The 14,250-nt window shown below is 42.6% G+C and overlaps 1 protein-coding gene across 1 annotated transcript in view; it reads right to left on the minus strand.

Annotated features, from left to right (window-relative positions):
* IRAK3 (interleukin 1 receptor associated kinase 3) overlaps positions 1-14,250 on the minus strand; it is a 60,481-nt gene that overhangs the window by 18,773 nt on the left and 27,458 nt on the right. The window contains exons 6-8 of the mRNA XM_044280479.1: positions 11,088-11,206; positions 6,615-6,813; positions 3,704-3,766 (exon numbers count right to left, since the gene is read on the minus strand). Coding sequence (XP_044136414.1) covers positions 3,704-3,766; positions 6,615-6,813; positions 11,088-11,206 — 381 coding nt within the window. The remainder of the gene's footprint in view (positions 1-3,703; positions 3,767-6,614; positions 6,814-11,087; positions 11,207-14,250) is intronic.

Consider the following 14,250-nt stretch of genomic DNA (forward strand, 5'->3'; position numbering starts at 1 on the left):
CACACATCTCTTCCATGTGAAACAGCGCATCCAGAGCCGATGCCCAAGTGATCCTTTTCAATCTCTCGGTTGACTTCCAATTGCGTGGGATAATTTGCCGCATGGCCAGCACAAAAGAGCCTCAATGAACCTTTTTTAACATGCGAGATCCGCCCCGGGAAAATAGATAGCAGAGCGATGGAAGGGGAAAATGCTATGGAGGCCCGGAATAGAAAATTATAAAGCTTGAAGACATTTATCCACAGTGGGTGAAGCCTCGGACAACCCCACCATATATGGGTCATGGTCTCCCTATCACTATGGCATCTCCAACATAGTTCAGAAACCGAGGGGTAGAACCGATGCAATTTCTCCGGTGTCCGATACCATCTGGTAAGTATTTTATAATTGAGTTCTTGTAAATTACACAATATAGAGATCTTATGCGTAAGAAGCAAAGAACGTTTCCATTGATCCCCAGTAAATGTATCACCCAATTCCGTCTCCCAATCAAGCATAAACCTGAGTTTGGGGTAGGAATCTCCAGATTGGCTGCCCTCAGCCTCCTCGGCGTTCAACATGATATAAAGTAAGGAAATAGCATGGCCAGGGGCCGTTTGAGCAACACATAGCTTTTCAAAATCCGTTAGAGATGTGTGGGACTGCAAACCAGGCATCAGAGAACCAACAAAACCCCTGAGCTGAAAATAGAGGAACCATCTTCCGGGAGATGGTGGGAGTATGTGCGATAGGTCCTCGAGAGGGCGTATCCCAGTAGAGGAACAGACGTCTCTCAGTCTGACAGTAGATGTGTGGTTAGTACGAAAGGTGGGTACCTTCTAACTGCTATGTATTATTACTTTATGTGCATATCACACATGCAATCTGATATACTTCTCTAAAGTCTCCATACTGCCCTAGTTTTTGTTTGTATATACCATACATGCACGTTTTCTCACTTCATCTAGTCTTTAAGATATTTATCTTGGGGGGGGGGGGGGGGGGGGGCGGCCCCATGATATCTAAGGTTGTTTTAATTTACCAACTATCCCCTGTTTGTTTCTCTAAGAGCCCCTGATAAGACCCCAGGATAAGCCCCCTGGGGAGAAAAGCGTTGAAGAAATAGCTAATATCTTGAGACATCAGAACAATTAGAATCCTACTTTCCCTTTTTTATGAGTACATAGGTATACAAGTAGTTTTTTGCACATCCACTTCTTTACCTGGATACCCCAGTGTGCACAGTTTTCTAGGGACAATAATGAAGACAGTGGGATCACCCTTGTCAGGGCAGCAGTTCTGCTCTTAGGTAGAGTTGGAATAGGGACTTTGTATTTTTTTTTTTTTCTGGGGTTTTCCTTGGTTATATTTTTGAGATCTTTTTAGTAATAAAGGTTACATTTTAGGATACTTTCACACTTGTGTTAAAATTTTCCGGTATTGAGTTCCATCCTAGGGGCTCAATAATCCTAATGCATTCTGAATGGAGAGCAATCCGTTCAGTATGTATCAGGATGTCTTCATTTCAGTCACTATACGGTTTTTGGATGGAGAAAATACTGCAGCATGCTGCGGTATTTTCTCAGTCCAAAATTCCGGAATGCCACATGCGGCATTATTTTCCATTGAAATGCCCAAGTGTTCTGAAAAAAAGGATCCGGTTTTGCGGTCTGCGCATGCGCAGACCTTTAAAAATGTGAAAAAGATAAATACCGGTTCCATTTTTCAGGATGACAACCGGAGAGACTGATCCGGTATTGCAATGCATTTGTGAGACGGATCCGCATCCGTCTACAAATGGTATCCGTTTGCATACAGATTGCCGGACCCGGCAGGCAGTTCCGGCGACGGAACTTCCTGCCGGTATCCAACAACGCTAGTGTGAAATTACCCTTAGGGGAAGTTTTTTGTTTTCTGTGATATACTTTGAATACTTCTCCCAGATCTTTGGACCCACTGAGGCTAGACGTCTCAGGTCTATGATGCAGATCAGTAGAAAGTCCGATTGGATAGTATAGATATATACTATTGTATAGATATATATATATTGTTTTTGTGGTGGGGTTGGCAATGACAGACTCTCAAACTTCGGGGTTTAAAAATCCAATTGGTGCTTTATTTTTCATCTAGCACTACACAATTCAAAGCATTCAAGTTAAAGGGGTTCTGCAGTTTGTTTTAATTGATAATCTATCCTCTGGATAGATCATCAGCATCTGACCAGCTGGGGTCCCAGCTGTTTGAGAAGGCAGCGGCGCTCCAGGAGCGCCGCAGCCTTCTCACTGTTTACCACTGGCCCAGTGATGTCACGACTAGTATCAACTAGCCTGGGCGCGGCTAAGCTCCATTCAGTTGAATGGAGCTTAGCTCTGCCCAGTCCATTGATACTAGTCGTGACATCACTGGGGCTGCGGTAAACAGTGAGAAGGCCGCAGCGCTCCTGGAGCACCGCTGCCTTCTCAAACAGCTGGGACCCCAGCTGGTCAGATGCTGATGATCTATCCAGAGGATAGATCATGAGTTAAAACAAACTGCAGAACCCCTTTAACCGTTGTTTGGGTGAAGCCACGGCACATAAAGCATAACACAAAAAACATCAAATAAACACCTAACTATACAGAGGACTTGTCTCTCACCTACTTCTTCAGCGTGTCAAGAGGATCAGGCTTTGCCCAGCCACATAGTCTCATAGCCAGCATACTCTGACAGTGAGTGAGGCCTCTATTTATTCCCCAGTAAAGACCCAAGTAGCTGCACCTGGGATCTCCTCAGGCTAGGGGGAGATAGCTGTGCTGGAGTAAGGGTGTGGACCGGTAGGTCCTACTGCCAAACCTACCTTCCAGTCCCAAAAGATTCAGGCCACAATGGCAAACTATGCTTTGCTGCAACAACTTAGCTTCCTGGATTCACTTTTACCTCACCCAGCTGAGCATTATGGATGTAATATACACCCCCTCCAGCACTTTGCCACACACAGTGTTACAATAGCCACTCAGAAGATTTACAAATAAGTGTATTCAATTAAATGTAATTAAAGCATCTTCCACAGAGGAAGGCCCATGGTGGAGCTGACATTACTGTTAATGAAAGCACCAGCATGTTGGTTCCGTGTCTGGAGATCTGTACTGTGGGCTAAGATAACATGGCTCCCTGCTTCAATGAAGCCAATTACATGCTATAGGGTAGTTCTCAAGTGGATCATCGGATTATTTTTGTTGGCCAAGTGCCCAATTAATGAAATAATATTGTATAAAACCAACACATACAACTCAAGCAGTTTTGAATACTATAAATAAAGGGTTGTCTATCTCAGCATTCAACTATGTAAATGACAAAACAATTTAATGTGCCTCTCCAGTCACAACGAATAGTAACATCAGATTTTCCTTGATATAATGCCTCTATAGAATTGAAAGTTTCACATTATTTTATCTCAGGGGTCCTGTATACTTTGCAATGATGGAAAAAAGGGAACTGACAAGAGCTTTAACCATTTTCTGGGATCACAAATGTATCACTATCCAAGATTGTCTACTAAAAAGGCAGACATTGCCATCAAAAACTAATACAATACTGGACCAGAATATGGGCCTGAACAGATAGGCCAGATTTGCTACTGGACTGTAAATCCTCTTCACAAGTGTTCTGCAATCAAAGGCTTCACAGTTATAGATGTTCATACCTTCCATATATTTATGTCCAATAGTAATATAATAAAACTTACCAGATATGTTGTTTTGGATCCATTAAGAACAGCTTGATATTGACTTAACACTTCCATTATTACCTTCGGGATAAAGTAGGTAGAGTTGTATAAATCCGTTTCGGAGTCATAATAAGTACCCAGTTTGACCAGTTTGTGATTGTCTATTACTGATTTACTGAGACCAAATTGAATTTACGAATTATATAGAGAATAAAAAAAAAAAGCTTTTTACTTTTGTTGGGTTACTTAGGTACAGAGATCCGTTATCCGTTATGGATCAGCAAAAACGATCCTGTCATGATAATACAACCGCACGCATCTGTCATGAACAGATTTGGTTCTATTATGTCTTCTATAGCCAAGACGGATCCGTCATGAACACCAGTGAAAGTCAAATGGGGGACGGATCAGTTTGCTATTGTGTCCAAGAAAATGGATCCGTCCCCATTGACTTACATTGTGTGTCATGATGGGTCGGTCTTGCTCCGCCCCACATCACGCATAGAAAAACGCTGCTTGCGGCAGCTTTACACGAGGCAGTCTACAAGAACAAGCTTTCCTAGGAATACTCCTTCCTGACAACTGCTCAGATCTTGGTCTGTGTAAAGGGGTCTTTAGCCTATGATATGTTCAGTGGCCAGATTGAAAGCTGCCAAATGTCATTTTTTTTATATAGATAGTGACATGAAAAATGTTATAAAATCGCCTAAAATTCTTTAAAATATATTTAACATAAAAACATGATTTAAACAGTAGGTCATTTTCTGTTGACACAGTCCCTTTAAAAGGGGTTATCCCATGAATAATCTAAAAAATTTACATCAGACATCATGTAGTACATGACAAGCTCTCTACCTATCCCAGCTCAGGAGGCTTGTCTTTTCTGCTGTAGCTCTCTCCCTATCACAGCTCAGGAGATGTGTCTTCTCTGCTGGAGCTCTCTCCCCATCACAGCTCAGGAGGTGTTTCTTTACTGCTGGAGCTCTCTCCCTATCCCAGCTCAGGAAGCGTGTCTTTTCTGCTGGAGCTCTCTCCCTATCACAGCTTAGGAGGTGTGTCTTTCCTGCTATAGCTCTCTCGCTATCACACCCCAGGAAGCGTGTCTTTTCTGCTGGAGCTCTCTCCCTATCACAGCTCAGGAGGTGTGTCTTTTCTGCTGGAGTTCTCTCCCTATCACAGCTCAGGAGATGTGTCTTCTCTGCTGGACCTCTCTCCCTATCACAGCTCAGGAGGTGTTTCTTTACTGCTGGAGCTCTCTCCCTATCCCAGCTCAGGAAGCGTGTCTTTTCTGCTGGAGCTCTCTCCCTATCACAGCTTAGGAGGTGTGTCTTTTCTGCTGGAGCTCTCTCCCTATCACAGCTTAGGAGGTGTGTCTTTCCTGCTATAGTTCTCTCGCTATCACACCCCAGGAAGCGTGTCTTTTCTGCTGGAGCTCTCTCCCTATCACAGCTCAGGAGGTGTGTCTTTTCTGCTGGAGTTCTCTCCCTATCACAGCTCAGGAGGTGTGTCTTTTCTGCTGAAGCTCTCTCCCTTTCACAGCTCAGGAGGCGTGTCTCAGCCCTCCCTATCAGAGCTCAGGAAGTGTGTATTTTCTGCTGGAGGTCTCTTCTTATCACAGCTCAGGAGGCGTGTATTTTTTGCTAGAGCTTTCTCCCTATCACAGCTCAGAAGGTGTGTCTTTTCTGCTGGAGCTCTCTCCCTATCACAGCTCAGAAGGTGTGAATGTCCCCAAAAAATAATAAAAAAATGAATAAAAAAAATGGAGACAGCACATCCAAAAGGTGGAACTTTATTCCAGATGCAACGTTTCGGCTTAGTGATAGCCTTCGTCAGGCAAGCTATTACTAAGCTGAAACGTTGCATCTGGAATAAAGTTCCGCCTTTTGGACGTGCTGTCTCCGTTTTTTTTATTTTTGGACATTCATGAGTTATTTTTTGGGGGGGCTTTTTACCACCTCCCCTGGAGACGAGCACCCGCAGCATCAGTACTTAGGAGTGCTGTTCACCCGTGTTTTTGAGCTCAGAAGGTGTGTCTTTTCTGCTGGAGCTCTCTCCCTATCACAGCTCAGGAAGTGTGTCCTTCTGCTGAAGCTCTCTCCCTATCACAGCTCAGGAGGCAGTTGAAGGATGAAACTGAGCATGTGCGGCCACCTCAGTGAGTCAGACAAAGAAAAATAACAAACAGCAGATGGCGCTACATAGATACATTTCATCAAATAACTTTTAACTAATTAAATGTTTAATTACAGAAGCATTCAGATCCAGGTGCTGGTTTGAAAACTGTAGAATATTTTTCATGGGACAACCCCTTTAAGAACATTGCTAAAGATTTACTAATACTGCCTAAAGTTAAACGAAGACCAGATATTCCTAAACTGCCCCAGATTTATCACAGTGGCTAATGCTGGATAATAAATCTAGAGCATTTTTAGATTGCCAAGTCTAATTCTGGCTATACATGAGATAAAAGTTGACTGGAATGGCTGATTTTAGCCATTTCCACCAACAGTCATTTAAAAAACTAGTGCAAACAATTGTCCATAATGAGGATTAATCGGCTGAAGATGCACGTTTATGGCATAATCAGACACATTTGGCTGATCATTTGTCATTGTACTCAAGGACAAGGGAGTATATTTTTTTTTTAAACTGACTCACTAGTCAGTCTGTTCAGTCTGATATGATGCTGGTTCATATGACGTGGTTGATCATTGTATGGCCAGTTTAACTTTAGGGTTGTGCGGGCTGAACCCCCCACAGTTTAACTTTATGTTGGCTTAGTTTTACTCCAAAAATGTGCCAAATATTTGGAGCATTTTCAGTACTAAATCTTTCCTAATAGGTGTTTTTTTCACAGAAAAGTTGAATTGCATTGTAAAAGCCTGTGATAAAATTCATCATAAAATAAAGGTGGTTTTTACACACTCACAACTCCATAGCTGTACACATCAGTTTTTGGTGACAGTTCTCCCCTCCTAATGTACTCCTCTGGCAAGTATCCCAGGAACTGTAGTGTGGCATAATCCATCTTTATGGTGTAAATGTGATTTATTTGGTAAGATCTCAAATGGACCATGGCAAAGTCTGAGAGCTTTGCTTGAAAATGCTGATCGAGCAATATATTTTTGCTGGAAAATAGGGGGAAAAAAATAATTTCAGTTATAAGTTTCAGTCCACATTCAGGAAACAAATGAACCTAAGCCTACTTAAAGTATGACGTGAAAATTGAGCGAAGACTTACTACAGCAATATGTCTTTATAAAGCTAGGGCTACATGGAGCTTTGTCCCGCACAATGATGAACAGACTGCTGCTCAAGTCAAATGATAAGATGTGATTTTGTCTAAATCGAGTCTTGCAGCTTTCAACAACTGAAAATCTTCAGAATCACACATATTAACACTAGGTGATATATTTCAGTGGGACAAAATGCATTCAGCCACATTTAATGGAGCTACACATCTCTTTGAATTTCGTTTACTTTTGTTAATCCCTTAAAGGGGTTCTTCAGAAAAAAAAGTAAATACTTAAAGTGTAATTGCCATTCTATTTTTATTTGTGTAATGTGTAGGGGCAGTGATGCTGACCACTATTGTACTATACTTAAATTACTGAAATCATACATTTATGTTAGAAAATAGCTCTAAAGTCTCCCATTTTGGCAGTTACACTATAAATATTACTTTAATATAAATATATTCCCAAATACCTTTCATTAGTTGTAATGGCTCATTTTGTCTTAGGAGCAATCATTAGGGGAAATAAAATAGCCGTCATCCTACTAGTACACACAAAACCTGTCCTAATCACACAGAAGTTAAAGAGCTGCACCATCTTCCTCTCCTACTTGTCAGGTATTATGATCCTGAATACAGTTTAATATGATCTTCAGCTGAATCTCTGTAGGAATGGAGTTCATGAGGAGACATGAAGTACAGAGAGGAGGTGGGGATGTGGCTGATGAGCAGGAGCACTTGTATGCAGTCTCCATTACCACAGTCTGTCCTGTCCATCTTCTCTGTATGTCTCCTTATGAACTCCATTCCTACAGAGATTCGGGTGAAGATCTTATTAAACTGTATCCAGGAGTATAATCTCTGACAAGCAGAGCATAGAGGGGGGATGAGGCAGCTCTTTACCTCAATGTTGTAAAGTAACTTGTCCTTCTGTGTGATAGGGCAGGTTTTGTGTGTGCTAATAAGACGGCGGCCGTTTTATTTCTTCTAATGATTGCTCCCTCCCTAGATAAAATGAACCATTATAGCTAATGAAAGGTATTTGGGAATATACTAATAATAAAGTAATATTTAAGTATTTTCATTTTCTTAATTCCCGGAGCATCCCTTTAAAGACCGGGCCTATTTTCATTTTTGCATTTTTGATCTTTTCTCCCCACATTCCAATAGCCATAACTATTTTAATTTTCCTTTCACATAGCCATATAAGGTCTTATTTTTTGCTGTAGAAGATACATTTTTTAATGCCACCATTTAATTTACCATGTCTTGTATTGGAAAAATATATATTTTTGGGGTAAAGTTTAAAACAAAACACAATTCCACCACGGTTTTTGGGGGTTTTACATCACGGCATGTACTATGCGCTAACAAGACATCCTTATTCTGCTACTCAATACGATTACGGCGATACCAAACTTGTATACCGTATTTTTCGCCCATAAGGCACACTCCCCCCACCCCCAAAATGGGGGAAAAATGCCCCTGCGTCTTATGGGGCGAATGCTGACATTTTTACATCGATGGCTGCGATGTACGAGCAAGCGGGGAGGGACTGGGAGGAGGAGCTGGGGGCCGGCAATAGCGGCGGGGCGGTGCAGTCACTGTAGTCTGGCCCTGCCGCTCCAGTGCTGCACAATACAAATATACAATTACAGTCATTACACATGCCCCCCCACCCCTAATATTACTGTGCATCCTAAACGCTTCTGTAGAATGCAGGCAGGCCGGGTGGCGGCAGCGTCACTCCCTGATGTCACGTGCCTGCGCTGCCTACTTTATGAATGAAGCAGGCGGCGCAGGCAAGTGACGTCAGTGAGTGACGCTCCGGCCAGCCGGCTTGCCTGCCTGCATTGTACAGAAGCTGTTAGGATGTACGGTAATATTAGGAGTGAGGGGGCTTGTTTAATCACTTTTAATTGAATAAGACATTTTATATTTGTATACTGGAGCGGCGGGGGAGGGGGGGTCTGTGGATGACAGTTTATGGGAAACATCCGTGGATGGCACAGTTATGGGCTGGGGGGGTCTGTGGATGGCACTGTTATGGGGTGGGGGGTCTGTGGATGGCACTATTATGGGGTTAAGGGGTCTGTGGATGGCACATGCGCAGTCACCCTCCATTAATTTCAATTAGGCCGCCGAAAATAGCAGTGCGCTGGCTCGGTAATTTCCATCTGCCACATAGAAATGAATGGGAGCAGGGGCCGTGCTCTCCCATTCACTTGTATGGGAGCAGCGCTTGGAGCAGCGCTTGGGGGTGGACGGCCAGCCACAGCTCTCCCTGCTCCGTTCTCCTTGTCACCAATCTGCTAGTGTCACACCGGTGACAGGTTTTAGAAGGTCTAAAATATTATCTGCATATTAGTGATCTGACAGCCTCTTTTGGTTTTGGTTTCACTTTGTCTGTGTGTTGCTTGTATGTCCATACCTCCTGTTCAGGTGTGGATCATGTGACCTTCACCTCCGCCTATTTATTCTGACTCTACCCATCACTCCTTGCTCTGGATAGCTTCATTTGGTTTTTGGAAGAGCTGGAGTGTGGTTCTAGTTGAAGTCCTGTTCATCCATCAGCCTCAGAAGTTAAGTGTTCCGTTTGTTGTATTTTGTATTCCCCCCACCTTTGTTGTTTACTAGGCCTTTATAGGTGGTGACCCTTTTCCTTTCCTTCTTGTTGTCTTTTGGTCTACTACATCCGTGACAGCTAGATCGTCGGCCCGTGTAATAGGACCAATAGAATGCAAGGTGGTCCTACATCTTCCATCTAAGACTTCACAGGAAGCTGGCCTGGGTGAGGAATGCCCCAGTGTCTAGGTGTATTGCCACCATATTACCACCTGCCTACCCAGAATTCATTGTACCTGTGATGTCAGCACAGGAAGGGGTGGGGTCATGACTATGGAACTATATTGCAGTGTGAAGTTACTCACTCAACCATGTTTCTAATTTAGATATCAATACAGGACTGAATCTCAGCCCTATAACATTTATATATGTAAAACGGGGGGGGGGGGGGATTTAAACTTTTAATAGTGTCTTGTGGATAGTTCAGCAGGGAGCTTACCATGGCAGGCCTGAAAGGCTTCAGAAATGTCCAGGCTGCCATGGTAACCAAATGGAGTCCTGCAATTTTTACTGCGGGGCTCCAATCAGAAGGCAGAGGGAGCCGATTGCGGCATCCGAGGGGTTAAATGACAAGGCGCGGTGTGATCACCATTCCCTATCATAGCGGGCTCACTGCAGCAGCATAACGCCATACATGTACCGCATTATATGTTAGGGGGTCAAAGGGAACTTGTCAGCTGTTTTAGGTTAGAAAATGCCCACAGCACCTTTTTTTTATATCCTTTCATAAGTGGCACTTGAATCCTTGATGTAACTTGTAAATCTGTATAAAAAAATGCACTTTTATTTGTGTTCCTGTCATATGCAAATTAGCTGTTTGGATTCGAGGGGGCTGACACCCAACCCAACCCCACCTCCTGCATCTTGATTGACGTTCTTGGCCAGGGATAGTCATCCCATGAGATGCTTTGCAGGCTCCGTTCAGTCTCACTTCTGGCACATGCCCAGTGAATTTGGGTGTATAATTCCTGGCTTCACTGCACATGTGCCATACATTCCTGAGAATTGATCTCCTGCTGTGCGGTGCAGTGAAGTCTTGAAGCCAAGGGCTGTGCACCCAAAGTCACTTGGCATGCGCCGGAAGTGAGAGCACATGGAGCCTGCAGAGAATCTAATGAGAACAAGGGAGGATGATCCGATAGAAAATGTCAGTCAAGGTGCTCCAAGTGCGGGAAAGCTTGACTTCAAGGAGGAAAGTGCTGGCCTCCTTGACTTCAAACCGCTAATTTGCATACAACGGGAAAAAGACTAAAAGTGGATTTTCTGCAGATTTGCAGGTTGCAAATAGGATCAAGATTCACTTCTGGAGCACCATAAGCATATGAAAAAGATGCTGTAGGCCGTTTCTATGATCTAAACCAGCTGACAGGCTCCCTTTTAAATAATGCCATATAAATACATTAGTTACCATTAAGTGCATAGTCCTGGTCATGATTTGGGCACATGAAGCAGGAATAGAGCCTACAACAGCTCTGTGCAACATCTATATTCAGACAGATGTGATGACGTGATATTTTTAAGAAATCATATATTTTGGATTACCTGGTTATGTTCCCACATGTAACTGGAGAAGGGTTCATTGTATGCAGATAGTAAATGGCATGTGCTACATCAAGCAGAATATTGTACAATAGTTGCCAAGGCAATGGAGTAGTGCTGTTCTATAAAAAAATAAATAGCATAGTAGTTAGACGCAATATCTAATGGCAAAAACCTATTATTGAAAGGGATCATTCATGCTTTAAAAATAGATGGTCTATGCATAGAATAGCGTTGTGACATTATATATATATATATATATATATATATATATAAAAAGTAGGGCAGCACTCCTTTGCCAACTGTAAAGTGGGTGCCAGCGGTAACCCCTCGATTCTGGGTAGTAGACAAGTCGCAAAAATCCATGGCACTCCTTAAAGGTGAAAAATGTGCTATTTATTCACACATGTAATACAGCAGTGTTTCGGTTCTCTCTCAGAACCTTTCTCAAGCCAACTTGGCTTGAGAAAGGTTCTGAGAGAGAACCCTAACGTTGCTGTATGACGTAACGTATGAATAAATAGCACATTTTTCACTTTTAAGGAGTGCAGTGGATTTTTGCAACATATATATATATATATATATTATATACATACACACATAAATTTTTTCCTAAATGTGTATATACAGGTGAAACTCGAAAAATTTGAATATTGTGCAAAAGTCCATTTATTTTAGTAATGCAAATTAAAAGGAGTTGCATTAATGCAGCTTAAAATTAAAATTTTGTGAAAAGGTTCAATATTCTAGGCTCAAAGTGTCACACGCTAGTCAGTTAATTAATCCATATCTCCTGAGCAAAGGGTACCTCAAAATTGAGACTTTGGGGTTTTCATAAGCTGTAAGCCATAATCATCCAAATTATACCAAATAAAGGCTTGAAATATCTTGCTTTACATGTAATGAGTCTATCTCACCTTTTAAGTTGCATTACTGAAATAAATGAACTTTGCACAATATTTTAATTTTTCGAGTTTCACCTGTATGTATATATGTCAAAAGTTCTATACCATTCCAAATAGTCCAAGCTGTTCTAAAGCATCCGAATTACCCTGATTAATTGGGAACAGCTGTTTTAATCAACTCAACAGGTGAAAGACAGCAGCTCTCTGCAGTTGGTTTGTGGACAGTCATGGCTAAGACAAAGGAGCTCAGTGAGGACCTGCGGCTGCGCATTGTGGCTGCTCACATGTCAGGAAAGGGCTACAAGGCCATTTCTAAATGTTTTCAAGTTCCAGTGGCTACAGTGCAAAGTATTATTAAAAAGTACAAGATGTTCCGCACTGTGGAAAATCTCAGAGGACGTGGTCGGAAGCCAAAAGTGACACCTGTGCTAGCCAGGAGGATAGTTAGAGAGGTGAAAAAGAATCCAGGGATCACCACCAAGGCCATCCTGGTGAATCTGGGCTCTGCTGGTGGCAATGTCTCAGGGCAGACAATACAACGGACACTGCACACTGCTGGGTTCCACTGATGCAGACCAAGGAGGACGCCACTTCTCCAGATAAGGCACACAAAAGCTCGCTTGGCCTTTTGTGTTATGGTCAGATGAATTGAATTGTTTGGTCACAATGATGTTTCCTTCATTTGTTGTAAAAAAGGAGAAGCCTTCAACCCAAAGAACACCACCCCCACTGTCAAACATGGTGGTGGGAACCTAATGCTTTGGGGGTGTTTTTCAGCCAATGGACCAGGGAACCTAATCACAGTAAACGGCACCATGAAAAAAGACCAATACATGAGGATTCTCAACGACAACATTAGGCAGTCTGCAGAGAAACTTGGCCTTGGGCACCAGTGGACATTTCAGCATGACAATGACCCAAAACACACAGCAAAAGTGGTGAAGAAATGGTTAGCAGACAACAACATTAACGTTTTGGAGTGGCCCAGCCGGAGTCCAGACTTGAATCCAATTGAGAATCTGTGGAGGGAGCTAAAGATCAGGGTGATGGCAAGAAGACCCTCCAACCTGAAAGATTTGGAGCTCATTGCTAAAGATGAATGGGCAAAAATACCTAGTGGAGACATGCAAAAAGCTGGTCTGCAATTATAGGAAGCATTTGATGTAATAGCCAATAAAGGCTTTTCTATTGATTATTGAGAAGGGTATGAATAATTTTGGACTGGACACTTTTTGCTCAAATGTAAATAAAAGCTGAGAAATGTTTTTTTTTCCACAATAATGCCTCTTGTACATCGTCTTATTATCTTTTGGGAGACACCTATGTCATTTCCCATCAAAACATTACTTGCTAGTTGAATGTATAAGTAACTAAGTCAAAATGTGCCAAGGGTATGAATAATTATGGGCAGCACTGTGATATATATATATATAGTACAGACCAAAAGTTTGGACACACCTTCTCATTCAAAGTTTGGACATACCTTCTCATTCAAAGAGTTTTCTTTATTTTCATGACTATGAAAATTGTAGATTCACACGGAAGGCATCAAAACTATGAATTAACACATGTGGAATTATATACATAACAAAAAAGTCACCTGAAATGGTCTTACAACAGTCTTGAAGGAGTCCCCAGAGATGCTTAGCACTTAGCACTCTGCGGTCCAGCTCACCCCAAACCATCTCGGTTCTGGGTTCAGATCCGGTGACTGTGGAGGCCAGGTAATCTGGCACAGCACCCCATCACTCTTCTTCATGGTCAAATAGCCCTTACACAGCCTGGAGGTGTGTTTGGGGTCATTGTCCTGTTGAAAAATAAATGATGGTCCAACTAAACGCAAACTAGATGGAATAGCATGCCGCTGCAAGATGCTGTGGTAGCCATGCTGGTTCAGTATGCCTTCAATTTTGAATAAATCCCCAACAGTGTCACCAGCAAAGCACCCTCACACCATCACACCTCCTCCTCCATGCTTCACGGTGGTAACCAGGCATGTAGAGTCCATCTGTTCACCTTTTCTGCGTTGCACAAAGACACGGTGGTTGGAACCAAAGATCTCAAATTTGGACTCATCAGACCAAAGCACAGATTTCCACTGGTCTAATGTCCATTCCTTGTGTTCTTTAGCCCAAACAAGTCTCTTCTGCTTGTTGCCTGTCCTTAGCAGTGGTTTCCTAGCAGATATTCTACCATGAAGGCCTGATTCACACAGTCTCCTCTTAACAGTTGTTCTAGAGATGTGTCTGCTGCTAGAACTC

The sequence above is a fragment of the Bufo gargarizans genome, chromosome 2 (genome assembly GCF_014858855.1).
Source record: "Bufo gargarizans isolate SCDJY-AF-19 chromosome 2, ASM1485885v1, whole genome shotgun sequence".
Lineage (NCBI taxonomy): Eukaryota > Metazoa > Chordata > Amphibia > Anura > Bufonidae > Bufo > Bufo gargarizans.